The sequence below is a fragment of the Neolamprologus brichardi genome, unplaced genomic scaffold (assembly GCF_056152115.1).
Source record: "Neolamprologus brichardi isolate AB-2024 unplaced genomic scaffold, ASM5615211v1 NODE_ptg000031l+_length_7269946_cov_1, whole genome shotgun sequence".
In the NCBI taxonomy this organism is placed as follows: Eukaryota; Metazoa; Chordata; class Actinopteri; order Cichliformes; family Cichlidae; genus Neolamprologus; species Neolamprologus brichardi.
Genome location: NW_028270136.1, coordinates 1,267,431 through 1,283,262, shown reverse-complemented (window position 1 = coordinate 1,283,262; position 15,832 = coordinate 1,267,431). Strand labels below are relative to the sequence as shown.

The window sequence follows — 15,832 nt, the reverse complement described above, 5'->3', positions numbered from 1 at the left end:
TTAGACTTCCGACTCAGATTTCACTGCAGAATGCCTTGCTTAAAGTGCTGTCAGAATTTATTTAGAAAAGAGACACCATTTTAAGGTAGAGGTAGTCAGACAGGTTTCTATAATATGTCACAGGCTTTATGGAAAGCTGTAATTTTCCTGGAACTTTAAATGTGACTCAAAGTGCAAAATTGTAAAAATATACCTTTCATTTGTTCTTCCTCTCTTTCCCGTTGTTAAATTTGCCTTTAATCACCTCCTGGCTGCAGCTACCGAGAGCTAAAAGGTAGACTCTCAATTCCCTGAGCTCTCCTTTCTTTCCTCACCACCCGACCCCCTCACTTTAAGGTGGTCTCACACACACATGCGCACGCACAGTTAGAGCTACTGTTGAGATCCATCAGCAGGAAAGGGCAGCTCCCCTGAGCTTTTGCTTTTCTTCTTTCTTCTATTCTTCACCTGCTCCTCAGACTTTATTCCCTGTCTTTCTTCCCTCCGTCCTTTCAGCTCCTCATATCAAGGCAGGCCCAGAAACACATACAATGACAAAGTGAGAGAAACCACACGAACATGGTGTCTCGCTAGCTCCCTGTCATGTTGCCATAACATAATTCAAGTGTCATCAAGACCACACAACACTTCATTTGCATTTGCTTGATCTCTATTCCAAGCATACAGGAAGCCAATCAAAACATGGCCGTGGATCGGCTCTTCCTGAATGAAATGCACACAGCAAACCGAACAAAGAAGGGGACTGCAGAGTTAGCAGGGGACACATGGCACTCAACTTATTCTCCTGACTCAAATAATTTACCTGGCATTTGCTTAAGAAAAGACCAATTATTATTTAAAGGTCTTCCTTGACTTTCTGCATGTCTAAAGCAAAAACAGATATTGTTTGCTGTGTCCTCTTAGAGGGATGTAGCAAAAAATGAGGTACTTCACAAAGGAAACACACACGTTGCCACTTCTAACAGAAAATATGTGTGTTGGAGAATGGCAGCTTCACAGTTTATTCAGTTTGCTGTACGGAGCCAAGGAACTGGAAGTTTAAAAGGAATACAGAAACCAGTCTCACCAGTTTGCAGGCAAAAAACATAAATAAATACACATTTATAGCATCTTTCCAGAGCGTTTTGCAGTGTTTACAATCTGCACAGCAGATTCTTTTTGAAGAATTCAGATTTGAAAAAAATGAAAGGATTTAGTACGGGTGTAATGAAGTTTGAGTTTATTTGAAGAAGGTTCAAAATGGCAGAGCTGAATGTAATTTTTATTTCTTATTGCAAAAATACATCAAATCGAGTGTTTACTTCATTTATCCTTCCACTGTAGAGTGTATTCACATAAACAGGACATTTAAATAATTTGAGACTGCGCTTAAATCTTCCAAAAAGACATACAAGAGAATAACATGTGGTGTGTGCTGTGTGATACTATACTACTAAGAATGTTGAGCCTTAGTTGTGTGAGTGAAATTCAGGTATCGTCTGTTAATTTACATTAAATTGCAATAAAAGGTGGCAGACTAAATGCTGACGTTGATGCAGTGCTCCATATATACAGTCTATGGTAACACCGCAGTGATAATCTTATAATGCTGTGCCACTAAAGGAATAATAAGGTACTTTTGTATCTCAATTCGCTGTTCTTACATGTTCAAAAGGTTTTAAGTACAACACTGTTAATTATTCCATTGGATCTCTTATTTGTAGCAGACTGTAACTGAGGATGATGGGAATGTTATTAACCTAAGTGGGCAGAAGAAAAAAGCTCTTCTAGTCTTTGGAAGTTTTTCAAAGAATGAGATAAATTAATGTGATAAACTACTTTTCCTATGGTATCCAATTGAAGTTCAGAAATATACTGAAATTTGAAATGATTAAAATAAAAATGTCAACCTCAGAGTGGAACTGTAGCAAACGTCAGAGATTCATCAGAGATGAACAAAGAATATCTGCTTTGGTGTGATGAAAATCTCTTATACACATGTTTAAATATTTTCCAAAGATCAACAGACTCAAACTTTTAGCCCCAGAATCAGTCGACATAGCTAAGAAAATTAACTGAAGTAACACAAGCAGAGATTTCCTGACTTAGCCTGCAGTATGAGTCATACTCAAAAAGTCTTCAAATCTCATAGTTCTTATAACAGGTTTCTCTCCTTGGACTGATAAAGGCCCATTTCAATTACATGCTTGTGTTTGCAGACTCCAATCCACAGCGCAGATAACCCTGACGAACTCATACTCAGACTTTAGGAAGAACGACCCCAGAGCCGTAGAAGATAAATGGGACTCACCATGGCTACAAGTAGTCATTTTATAACACAAGTAGCTGAACACAAGTTTCCATTCACTGTTCACTGATTTCCCCTTATTTACCCAGGATGAGCATTTAGTCGTATTACTGTTACTATTTTACTGCACTGTAGAAAGATCTGAAATCACTCTGACATATATACTGCACAAAATTCAAGATTCTCACAATGACACTCCCTGACTAAACTAATAATATTTTATTCAGTATTTTTGATATGAACCATAGTTTTGACTGCTGCTGTCAAAACAAGCCAAAGTTAACATTAAAAAGGTCCACGTTAACCTAAACCAAAATCCAATCAAGTCATTTTCATCCCCAAACAAAAATTAAAATGACTTCAAAATAAAATCAGAAAATAAAGCTAACAGTAGAAATCAGGACTCTGACATTTTGTTCCACGCAGGATACAAACATCAGTCAACTGGTATTTATAGACCTACAAAGTCTGTATTAAAAAGCTGGAGGTGGCATTAAGTAGCAGCGTTACCCGCTGGGAAAACCTGCGTCTTGCACTTTGTCTTGCTCTTTTCCCCCACCTGCTTTCAGGTGCAGCATATGTAATAAAAACTAATTGGTCAGCGTTTGGAATGGAGATACAATTTACATGTGTATGTCCTATGGGTAATTATCTGAGGGCCATAAAGGTCCATATGTGCCCCTAAGCAGTAAAAGGTAAATGTGTACACCATCTTCACTACATTTTAAGGCACCCCTGCACTAGATGGTCAGAGTTAGCAATTAGCTGGAGTACAGGAGTGTTTGACAAAACAAAAGGTTATGTATGAATTTTGCTGAGTGTGCAAAATGTGTCATTTTTTTGTTAACACGTTTAATGTAAAATCTTTAATTTGATACTTGCTAATGACTTTAGCTACAGTGCGTCTTCTCTGCTACCACACAAATTACAGTATCAGTTGGATCATTAATTTACAGCACATTTTGGGTCATCTCTGTTTTTTGCATTGCTGTCATAGGTGAAAGTCTGCTCTGTTACTCTTTAGAAGAATAATCTTAAAACTTGTGATTTCAGTTTTTGTTCAAGCTCAGACAGGCTGCTTGAGTCTGTTTGCTTTTAGCTTATTGCTAGTCTTCCACATTAAAGATAAAATACACCAAGGTCAACATGGTGTTTTCTGTTACCATGACATTTTAGGTTAGTGTGACCTACAAAATGTAACCTCTGTCTATTTTCCACATGTCCACTTAAATGTTCACTGAGGAAATGGCCTTATCAACCATCGTCAACCACTGCGCACAGTCCAGGTTTCCTCTGGCTCTGAATGGCCCTCAAGATGTGAGCAAATTCAAATGAATGACAGCAACATCTCTTGGCCACTCAGGCTAGAATGAAGACTGAGCTGCAGGGAACAAGCAAACGGAGAGAAATGAGCAGGATAACAAAGAAAGAGATGGAGAGAAAAGGGTGGGTGACTGGGCCAGAATGTGGATATGCTGGAGAAAAGGAGACAGGAAAATAAGAGCAGAGGCAAACGAAAAGTAGACGAGTGGACCAGCCATGAGCATAGGGGAAACCAAGGAATGAAGGAGGAGGAGAGAAGCTGAAAGGGCAGAGGAGATGAGAGAGAATAAAGCCAAGGGGAGGGAGAAGATGAAAGGAGACAGGGAGACAACCAAACACAGATGTGATCAAATATATATAAGAAATGTACAACGAAAGGATGAACCTGGCGCCCCTTAGAGTCTGATGCAAGGAAAGAGAGATGGGGAGAGAAAGCATGAGAGAAAGTTGAAGCCTAATGCTCACCGAATAACTAATGCAAATATCAAATTGACTGTTAAATGAGTTCATATTTTTAGGTTGATTCAGAAGCACATTGTAAAACATACCTTATCATTATATTAAAGTGAAATCTCATTGTTAGATCACTTTGAAACCTATAAAAATTAGTTGTTCTAACTTGACGTCCTTTGAATTGAAAGCATAATTGCAATGCAAAGACACTGCGAGCAGCTTAAAGCCGTCCTTGTAATGACTGGTATAAAAGAAAGGAACGGCTGCAGCTGAAAATCCTTCAAACATAATTAGTTTTTCTCAGTTGGAATCAGTATAAGTGAAAATACAACTGCTTTACACAACTGGCCATATAAACCACTCAAGCATTACAGCAATATCAACTGTGATATTGGCTCCCTGTGTGAGGCCAGATCACCTTTGACCCCTTGGAGGCTGGAACTCTGAGGACTGTTTTGTCGTGCCATTGCAGCAGATTCTTTGGATCTTGTGGGTTGTGGGGTGGATCATCCTTGTTATGCCACATATAAAGAAGGCTCAGTCAGCCTGGGCTGGGTCACGCACCTCGGGCTCTCTTTCATGTTTCTTGAGTCGCGCTTTAACAGTTTTTGCGGCATTTTGGTACATATCGTCTTGCTGGGAGAGGCTGCTGTTGCCATGGGTGTGTTTGTGTGTGCTTGGCTTGTAACTGTATTTATGTGGGTGGTAGGTGTCAAAGTAACTTACACATGAATGCCAGGACCCAAGGTTTTCCAGCAGAACATTGCATTGTAACTGGTAGTCAGTATTTTTCTACTGCAAATGTGCTTTAATGTTAAGACTGATTGGTGTAATTGGAACTGAACTACCAGAAACAGTGGCACAAGTAGCATATTTCAAATCAAACCAAAAACCAGAACGCTTCAAAAATATTTTTAACTAGGCTAAACCACCAAAGAAATATCCAATCAGAATAATGCTTAATGTTGTTAGAAGAAAGTAAAAGAAGATAATTTGTTACAGTTTATCATAATCAATGCTTTTTTTCTCTGTAGTTTTTTCACACTAAAAACTACTTTTGGGTGCTTGGTTAGCAGAGACGGCTGTGCCTCACTTTTACCATAACCAGGTCTGAAAAGGACGCCTTGTACCACCAGTGCAATAGTATACATCCTGGGAACGAGAACAGGCTCTTGCTTCTTTTTACTTCAAAAATCGATATAAGGTAATCAGTTTACTCAGGGCTATGTGAACATTTGCTTTTTGCTTTAACTTGGAGATCTAGCGGGCTACGCCAGTTAACCAATCTCCAGCTTCGAATCAGTCACATCTGATGATTCATTAACTGTTCATTTTGACAGTCATTTCTAGCTTGCTGAGCCAAGTATGGATGCAAAAAATAAGTACCGTTTAAATTATGTGACATCTTGCTGGCGTTCCTGGTGGATATGAGATTATTTTCTCAGTATAGATGCTGTTGGTTGAACCTGTGAAGTGAAGTGGAGGACCAGAGATACTTGTTGCCATATACGTCTGCCAAAGGCTCTCCGGTGTTGCATGGTTTCTGCGGTGCATACTGTATCTCGTGTTATATTTAGTTTTGTATTTTACGGTGCCAAAGAAATAGCTCATGAGCTAACCACAGTAGCAATGCCAGACTCCTTCCTCTCTGCCTCCTCTTATCTGTTATTCTGAAAATCTCAGTGTTTACGACAAAGTAGCCCAGTAGTTGGCTCATTTGTGCTCCCTACAAAATCTGGTGGAGCATCTCACAGTAATCTCGCTCTAGAGGCTATATGAATTTGTGTTTCTCTTTAGAGGTTGCAGACACCCATCTCAGTCCATTTTCCTTTTGAAAAACACCCACAGCTGTGTCCCTCTCTTATCTCAGCCTGTGTATCTCATGAGGGTGCAAAGGTGATCACAGCAAATACGCACAAGATGACAGTGAACGGAGTTTTGAATACCATTCCATTTTCTTTCTTTTTTTCTGCTGACTACATTCCCACTTTACTCTCCAAAAACAGCTTGAAGCAGGCATTTCTCCTGTGCTGGCACAGCACTCACACAAAGCAAGAAGAAAGGTGCCATGTGAAAGTAGATCGAGGGTGAAAAAGCAGTAGTCAAAGTCGGGCTACGCTCGCTGATGTGATGAGCCTACTGACAGTCTCAAATTTCCCAGAAGGCAATTCACACATGCACACACACACAATCACACTTCTTCATTTGGAATTATTTCAGTCTCATTCTAAAACAGGAGGCGCAGCATCTAAAAGCACGACTCTCGCACGAGCATGAAAGTCCAATTCCAAATTAAACTCAGCTGATTTCAAAGTAATTATAAAATTATCCCAGCTCCTTCTACACGTGCAGAGGCACAGCGAGGAAGATCAGCTGCAGTGCCTCGGCAACTCCATTACCTTGGCGCGAGTTAATTAATTGCATGTGACAGGCAGAAGTATAAAGGTGAATGAATGTGCCCCTCATCTACATCATCTCCCAAGTCATTTACTAATACAGTCTGTGATCGCTGCCCCTGATGTCAACACGAAAAGAATGTTGATGTTGAAAGATACTGCAAAACCCTGCATCACGTTGAGTGATGAAATCTCTCCAGTAGCTGCAGACAGCATCGACACCAGAGTGAAGAAGAAAAAAGGGAATGTATGACTGCAAGGACAATAAGCTTCAAACCCCTTATTTCTGGGTCATGTTAGTAAAGCATTGGATCGTACATATAGGTGTGCTATCCCTTTTCCATTCTCACGTTACAGAAAAAAAATCACTTACTTGCATTAAGAACATTTGTACCAGAATCAAAGAAGAAACAGCACATGGGGCTGCTTGAATCTTTTAAAAAGGACCTAAAATCAACACGCGACTCTTCATTATTATGTAGAACAACAACCAGTACATATTAAAATTCTTCAAGACCTTTTTTGTCATTGTTGTTAATGACTATTCTGTTTGTTTATGATTTCCTTCTTTGACTATTGTGCAGTCGAGCACAGGCAGCCCCTTTTCTTTGACTCTTTGCAGCGACAGTAAAGGCATTCATTCACTCATTATACATATTAAAGACACAGCAGGTTTCCGTCATGAATGCATAAAAATAAAAGTAACTGTAGATTTCAGTGTGTGCTTGTTTGTCGGAGTCAAAACTTAATAAGTTGAGTAAACTCAGCACGTGCTATTCAGACAGAAAGGACTGCAGGAAGTGAAAGGAAAGCCACTTGGTGCTGCTGATTTAGCCTTTCAGCTGTTTTTTTTAAGAGAAAACAAGTTATTGCTTATGGTAACAAAAAAAATAGTAAAAATGTAACTTACAAAAAAAGGCGCTCCTTCCTACCCAGCGTAAACTTGAAAAAGATGTTGAAAACACAACTTTGCTCAAAACAATGTGAAGATATGGCTCAAAGATTGAAAAGTAAAAGGCCATCTTTTAAGATCACCAAAAAGACATTTAGAAAAAGACGGCCCTTTTCATCCAAGTTTCTTTGAAAAGATAAAGGGCACACTTCCTCCTCAACAGCTCTGCAGACTCCTCAGGCAAACAGCAGATTCAGCCAAAGACCTTCCTGTGATGTGACCTTGTTAAACACTACATCACAATGCTGTTGTAGCATGTGGGAACCATAAGTTGTGATTGTCCCGAGGCTTGTACAAATGAGCTCCCCGTTCAGCACACACTGAGCAGAACCACATCAGAATAAATGTACATATGCATTTAATATTTTAACAAATGCTGCTGAGTGGATGTCTAACACCACCTCACAGCCAAAAAAGCTCTTTTTAAAAAGAAGGAAACATAAAACGTGTTTGTAATTTTATAAAAAAAAATATAGTTAGGTGTCTAATTAAATGTAGCGTTACTTTAGTAGCCCCCAAAGTCAAGCTTAGCATCAATCCTGGTGGATCAGCTGACACCTTTCTCCATATCCAATTGATAAATCTCATATAAGGCCAACTCTGTGACCTGCTTTAGCTTGCCTATGATTACTCCACACTCCAACCCACTATGCAAACCACCACCACTCCAGTCTTTCATGCTTGGTTAGGCCCAGTCACACCGGCCTAGAGACCAGTCGGCAACTGTCTGGAAACCACCTGTAACCAGGGAAACGCCTATGGGTACATCACTGTTGCTAGGTTCTAAAGACTTTAATGAAGCCAAATTTTGATTGGGTCTAAAATGCAGTGTTAACAACATACATGCATGTGTGGTACACAAATATGCAACTTAATAATCAGCTTCCTTTGTTAAATTCAAAGATTTTGAATTTTATTTAACAAACTATGATCCAAAAAATGAAACCCTTGTGTCAGTGACTATCATCTTTACACATTTGATCTAGTGTTGAACCATTATATTTGACTTTGATGGAGATCATTTACCTGGAACAAAGCTCCCCTGGACAACATCCTTATATGCCCACCAACCGTCATCAAGCTTGGATGTAATAGGCTGAGCTGCAGGGAAAAAGAGAAGGAGACAACATTTTATAGCACTTTCACGCATCAATCCCACATCAGTTTGACTCTGCTTAACCTACAGACTGGAATGAAATAGGTTACGCAAACACTGTTAACGCCTCTGCAGCTGTAACACTGCAGACAATGACATTGACGTCACTACCTGACGCAACTCCCTCCTCCTTAAATAGTCCACAACTTTAGTAAAATTAGCACTACTATTAAAAAAAGTGTACCCCTTGTTTTGTACAAAATGATCTGTATAATATGGAATCTGAGGATAAAAAGATGGAGCAGTTAGTGCTGTTCCCTCACAGCACGAAGGTCCTGTATTTGACTCCACCACCTGCATGTAGGGCTGTGCAATATGACCAAAATCTCATATCCCAATATAAGACATTTCTCATCCCGATAACGATATATTATATATAAATATCACAAAATTGTGCTTTTTCTGTCAATTCTGTGAATCTCAGGCAACTCAACTTGTGTGAAGTGTTTTCAGCGGGACGTCGTGTACCTGGAGTCGAGTGTTTTGACCGATGTATGAAACTATATATTTTTAGATATAACTTGTAAAGGCCGCCATTTTCTTTGTGAGTATTTATTACACGGCGAGCTGCTGGTAAAAGCTTGTTCTAACGTTTGAGTCTAAGGTTTATTTTGAGCACCTGACAGCTCTTTTTTGCTTCTCATACATAAACTCTCTCCATACTCTTCTACAGGATTCTTGCATTGGTGGTAGAAGAGGTTTGTCATGTTTGAGTCTATGGTGGAAACCAGTTTGCAGCAAAATTTGCAATGTACAGCTTTCTGGTCCGTGTTAGACTTTTCATAATCAAACCATGTCCATGCTACAGAGGTAGCCCCTCGTTTAGGAATAAGGTCCTTGATTTGTTTTGACTGGTCCTTCTGTTTGGAGCTACCTGGTTCTGGCTCATCTTCACTGGCCATGCTGGTATTCTCTGTCCCTGCATCCACATAGTGACCCATCCAAACGATGAAAAATTATTGCTGTAAACAGTGTATTTTGCAACACCACAAAACAAACGATAGTGTATAATATGAAACGATAAATGTTTTTATTTCATCATCCAATATATTTCGTCATATCGCACAGCCCTACCTGCCTGGGTTCTCTCCAGGTACTCCGGCTTCCCCCCACAGTCCAAACACATGCAGTTAGTGGGGTTTGGTTAAAGGGTGATTCTAAATTGCCCATGGGTGTGAATGTGAGTGTGAATCTGTGTTGTCCCTACATCACATTGGCAGATTGTCCAGGGTGTACTCTGTCTAGGGCTGGGCGATATGGCCTAAAATTCATATTGTGATATAATTTGAAGCACGTGAGGTAACAATATATATCGCAATATATTCTTTTCTTCTCTATAACGTATTTTCCACACTATAAGGCACACTTAAAATCCTTTAATTTTCCCAAAAATCGAGAGTGTGCCTTATGTATGGATTCTGGTTGTGCTTACTGACCTCGAACTAATTTTGGCGTGCAGAAATCTGTTAAAAAATGTTTTGATGGATTGTCAGAGCATTACGGCTGCCGTAGTGAGGAACTTCGCGGAGTAATCTTGGTCCAAAACTCCATCCGCTTCAGGTCCCAAATCAAACAAACACTGAGAGTTAAAAACGGTCTAAATTCTATCATCTTTAATAAAATCATCAACGTTGCTGCTTTATCGGGTGTAACAATTAAGTTTAACATCCATGCATCCATGAAAACATTTATTAAATTTAACGGAGTTAGAAGTTAACGGGAAGTTAGCTCGCTAGTTTCCACCTAAACATGACATATCATGTTCTGACTGAGAGATTTTTGAAACTAATTAAAACGTACAGCTCTGCTACCACTTCCAACATAAATGAAGACAGAAAACTAAACAGCAGTGATGTTTGCAGGGTTACTGAAGTTGGACTACCTGGTATTTAATGTTGTGCTACGTGATTGCTAGCAACACAGCTATGTTAGCATAACATTAGCACAGTGAAGCTGGAGGATGAACGCCAACTTTTTTTCCACTCGATAAAAGTTAACGTGAGGGATTCTGGTGGTCAGGGACAAATGCAATCCGGAGCAAACGTCAGTCAGGAGAACAACTGAGATTATTCATCCACAATACGAGGTTAGTTATTAATATACTGCAACAACATGGGAATAGAGCAGCTGCGAGAGAATTCAACATTAATGAATCAATGTTACGGAAGTGGAGGAAGCGCAGTTTTTGGCTTTCCCCATATTTCAAAAGTGCTTCATCTCTTTGCTATGACTGTCGCCCGGCATAATTTGCAGATGATAATGGTTTTAGCCACTGCGACGCTTTTGACCAAAACAGCCGCAGCTTGATGACATCATCAACATGCGTTATCGCGATAGAGCGGTATAGTCAAAATCTCTATCGTTGGCCAAATTTATATTGTTTCTATCGTATATCGTTAATATCGCCCACCCCTAATCTGTCTAATACTGAGAACTGAAGACATGAATGGGAAACAAACAGTGCAGAGAGACAACAGCAGCCCAGCGGAAGGTATCTAAGGCACAAACAGATGTAAGTGTTGCAGCAGAGGCTGATGAGAAACAGGAAAAACAGGAAAAATAGTAAGAAGTGAACTGCAGTTTTTTTGTTCATCCAATTCCCTGCATCACGAAAAAAGAAAATGTAGTATGGTCCCAGGATAAAAAAAAAACTGGCTTCACTCTGGCCCTGGTTTCTGTCATTCGAAAAGAACTGCTTCTGATCGTGCCAGCAATTATTTGGCGCCTATATGTATAACTTGGAAAACTAAAAATGCATTAATTGTAATTTTTAATTTTCTTGGCCAATCCTGGTTTCCTGTTTTGCTCCTGCCAATTCCAATTTTGGCTGATTTAGATCTTTCAAGAACTACAATCCACTGCTTACATAACTGTAAGATTTCGTTAACAGAATTTGCAATTCATGTACACAATAAAACAATGATTTCTACTGTTTTCTATGACTGCAACCAATTACAGTGACTATCAAGCAAATCTCACGAGTTAGTCCAGGTTACTGGAAAGGGCTTTTCATATAAAAAACGTCCAGTGGCAGTGAGAACACTATCCTTTGGTTTGAGCTCGTTTCTGTGCTACTTTAACTTTTTATTAGCTAGCTAGCTTTGGCACTCCATCCTCTTTTCCATGTATCGCAGCAAAAATGCCAAAGTTTGAGCCTTAAAATCACACTCCAAAGCAGGTTTTTGACATCATCGTGGCTGCCTCCATTTTATACTTTCTGTTTATTATCATCTATAATAAGAATCGCATATTCTTCCTGTTTTAGTAAGGTCTCAGTCACACAGGTCTAGAGACCAGTCAGCAATTCCAAGCAACGTCTCCTCTCAAGGGAAAATTGTATATCAACCAGTTAGCCTTACCACTGAAATCAACACATTTCAAAAGGTGGAACTTTTAGTTTGGAGGCAAATGGTCTCCAGTTGCACTTTGTATCAGTCTTTTTCAAGTTTCACTACGACTCAGTGGTTAGTTACCGAACATTTGCAGATAAGTTGATGTCTTCCATGCAAACTGTGTAATCGCAATCGCAAGAAGGTTTTCGGTGCACTACCTCTTTCCAAATGATTTCACCTAGCAACAGCAACCACTCTCCCAGAACCACTCACCAATTCCTCAGGGAATACTCATTTTTCCCTAGCAACCACTGGTTGCCAGGCGGTCACTAACCATTCCCTAGGCCTGTGTAGCTGTGCCCTGAAGAGTAGCTACCTCCCAACATGTGTGCCAAAACTACTACATCTGTTCACTGAAAACACTGGCACCAGATTGATGTCCAGTTCCAGGTAGACAGCAAACAAGTTGGCCCAGCTGGGAACAGTGTTGTGTTCAATATTATTAAACTGGGAAACTGGGAATGCATACAGACGAAGTAAAAACTCAAATTATGCTTTAAAGCTAATAGTATAAACAGCACACATTTCTAACAAACTTAATGCTAGCAATCTGACGTGTCCTAATCTAATGATCACATTAGGAGTAAAGGTGGCAAACATGCTGCATAAACAAGTTGAAAGTAGTAGAACTTTGACAGTCTGGCAGAAGGTACAGCAAAAATAGCTGATATTTAAACTAGAAAGCAGGTGCAGGTGTGCAAAGAGGGTGCAGCTGTGCAAAGAGGGTGCAGTCAGCTGTTTGAAACACTGAGGATGTCTCGTGCAATGTTTGGCTACAGTTAAATGGTATGTTTTAAAGTAAACATGAGAGACAGGTAGGGAAAGAAATAAGGGATTATGTCACCATGACAGATAAATGAACCAGAGCCCTGTAAATGATTTGAGGAAATATAATAACTACAAGTACTAGAAATTCATCCAAAACTCTTGAGACCAGCCTGCAATCACAACTCATATATATATATATATATATATATATATATATATATATATAAACACACATCTATCTATCGCAAAGCAGCAGCGTTGAGGATTTTATTAAAGATAGATAGATAGATGTGTGTGTGTGTGTGTGTGTGTGTGTGTGTGTGTGTGTGTGTGTGTGTGGAGAGAGAGAGATGTAATTAAGCTTTCAGTGTAAGTCAAACTGGAGATTTCCTTATGCATGATACATTTATTCCTATGGAAGTTGGTGGTGCACAATTCCTCACACCGTGTATTGTGTGTTTCCAGCCTCAGGCTACCTCTGACTGGGGATTTGCTCAGTTACCATCCAACTCAGCACGTTGTGATCAACCTACCTGGCAGCAGCAGCACAATTAAAACAGGGCTGCCAGGATGTGATGGCTACTTCAGAATAGCAGAACCAGGACACTGACATGTTACAGATGAATTGCAACATGTCAGAAACAGTCGATGCGAACACAAGCCACTGCAGTTAACTACTGAGTAGGTGTGCTATCCTTTCCAAGGACGACTCACATTCCCCATTCTAATGACCTGCATGTCTTTGGACTGACAGACATATTCTTCAGATCTGAACACTGATGTAATAATTCTATTATATTACTACTAACTGGAATCCAATGCTGTAACTAATAATATTATTATTATTATTGAAAAGGTGTGCATACTTCCTTTAGGTAAAATGCTCGGGCCTGATTTTAGCACAAAATTGACTGCCCCTGACTGATTTCAGAATTCATTTCAAGCACAGTTGGATGCCTGATTAAGTCCTGAAGCAGTCCCCTACTTGAAAGAACATGTATCGGTCAGTACTGTCCCCTTGCACCAAAAATATATTATATTTATATTTTATAATTATAAATATAAAGGTTTTTTCTGCTAGTGTATGCCACCACTACTCTGCACACATCTGTAGAGATGTAGACACAGAGAGCCGCAGCCAGTAGCTGTCTGCTAGACCTCACCTTCATTAATCAGCAGGTGCTCATACCTTGTATATTGTATTTTGCATTTTAATTAAATTATCTGACAAATAATATGACCTAATGACCTGTGACAGAGACCATTCAAGGCGTTTGTCTTTCCGCTTTGGTGATTTCATTTTCTTTGCATTTTTTAATCTGTAACTTAGCATTAATTAGCAGGTACATGTGTCAGTTGCATCCATAAAGTTAACAGATACCGCTTGCTAACAATCCCAAATGTGGTCATTTGTCAATATGGAAGAAATAAAAAACATGGGAACAACCAAAATGCTATCATTCATGGTTTAAAATGCAGTTTCTAGGAATCAATGTGGCATCCACTGTTGATATACAGACTACTGTTTTTCCACTTTTAAATGCAATCAGTCAATTAAAGCACCTTTCATGCAGGTTAGTTCAGTTGCTTTACAGATGACTATTGAAGTGAGACACTAAATCACTACCACCTCTTTAAAACTGATCATTTGAGAGAAGAGTGAAATTAAAATATTTGACTCTGAGCCACCCGGTTAGCCCATTAACATGCATGGCTTACAACTCAAACGTTTCTCCTTTTTTGCCATGTTTTATCACAGTGTCTCCACCGAACTGGGTAATTTATACCCAGCCTAATTTGAAATGAAATGAAACATGAAACATGGGCAATGTCTGGAGTGGTACTGATCAGAATGGCCTTTATTGGGGAATCGACACTGTTGTTAGCCTATTCTTTGAGCATCTTTATAGTTTCATTCTGATTTGTAATGAAGTTTTGATACATTATAACGTGTTTATTTGCATTGTTTTTCTTTTGAAGCCTGCAAATCAATGTGAAAATATAATTATGACCAGGCCAGCCAGTCATGTTTTGTTAAGAATCTAAGGTTGGCTGCCTCAACACTGATGAGTAGGAAGGCTTGACTTGTGGGAATCTTGACTAAATGGGTGGTTACCCCGCTGACAGCACCGCACAGTAGAGCTCTCTGACACACCGGCAGTGAAATTCATGAGCTGTACATACTCACAGAGCCTTTGTAGTTTGGGTTCAGGCCACTGTGAGTAGCCTAATCTGAGCTACTACCTCTGTAAAGTGCACGTGTGTGTGTGTGTGTGTGTGTGTGTGTGTGTGTGTGTGTGTGTGTGTGTGTGTGTGTGTGTGTGGTTTTGATGAGAGTTCTGCAGCATGCATTTCATGGTCAGACTCACACCAGCGTGCTGCCGTATGTCTCTGTGCGAAGAGCCTGTTGACTCATAAAACACACTCAAAGATGAGTAGGCGATGATTTACCTAATTGGCAGATTACTATAGGTCTTTTATCAGCAGCCTAAGTCACTATTATGTAACATTTCAGCAGAGTCTATCTTCTATCACACATGGATGTAGTGTACCCATGCTCCCTTCTATTCCTCATTTGTTAAAAGCTGTGAAGGATGCTGGCTTCTTTCGCTTCCTTACCTGATGAAGTGCAGATGATATATGTTTGCAAAATCACAGCTATATCCCAAACGACATGCATTCTTCGTTTAATTCCTGCTCATTTTCTGATGCTGCTGCGGAGTCGCACTTGTAGATAACAACACGGCCAAACTTTAAGCATTTTCCCCCTCCTCTTCTTCTTTTGGAGCTCGTTATCCCCGTCTCGCTCCTCCCGTGGAGCGCCGTGATGGTTTCAAGCCTCGTAGGACAGATCCGTTCTCACAGCTTCGTCCTCCTTCGCTTTCCGGTTTGGTGTTCGGGCAACATTTCGGTCTTATATTTTTAACAAAATTATTTTTACCAGCGTTCGTCATACATTTATCTCTTAGTCAGTGTGTTCTGTCCTTATAAAATGTCAGCCGTGAAATCCGTTCATGATGCACGCTCCGCTTGTGTTTGGGGCGGGTGGGTGTCTGTGGCGCACCGCCCGCCTGCAGCAGATCAGCAAAACTTCACTGACGACGC

The 15,832-nt window shown here is 39.9% G+C and overlaps 1 protein-coding gene across 2 annotated transcripts in view; it reads right to left on the bottom strand.

Annotated features, from left to right (window-relative positions):
• Positions 1-15,764, bottom strand: part of LOC102793715 (carbonic anhydrase-related protein 10-like) — a 148,223-nt gene extending 132,459 nt beyond the window's left edge. For both annotated transcript variants that reach the window (XM_006806209.2, XM_087837342.1), the window contains exons 1-2: positions 15,347-15,764; positions 8,438-8,512 (exon numbers count right to left, since the gene is read on the bottom strand). In XM_006806209.2, coding sequence (XP_006806272.2) covers positions 8,438-8,512; positions 15,347-15,407 — 136 coding nt within the window. In that variant the 5' untranslated portion in view covers positions 15,408-15,764. The remainder of the gene's footprint in view (positions 1-8,437; positions 8,513-15,346) is intronic.
• Positions 15,765-15,832: the final 68 nt, after the last annotated feature.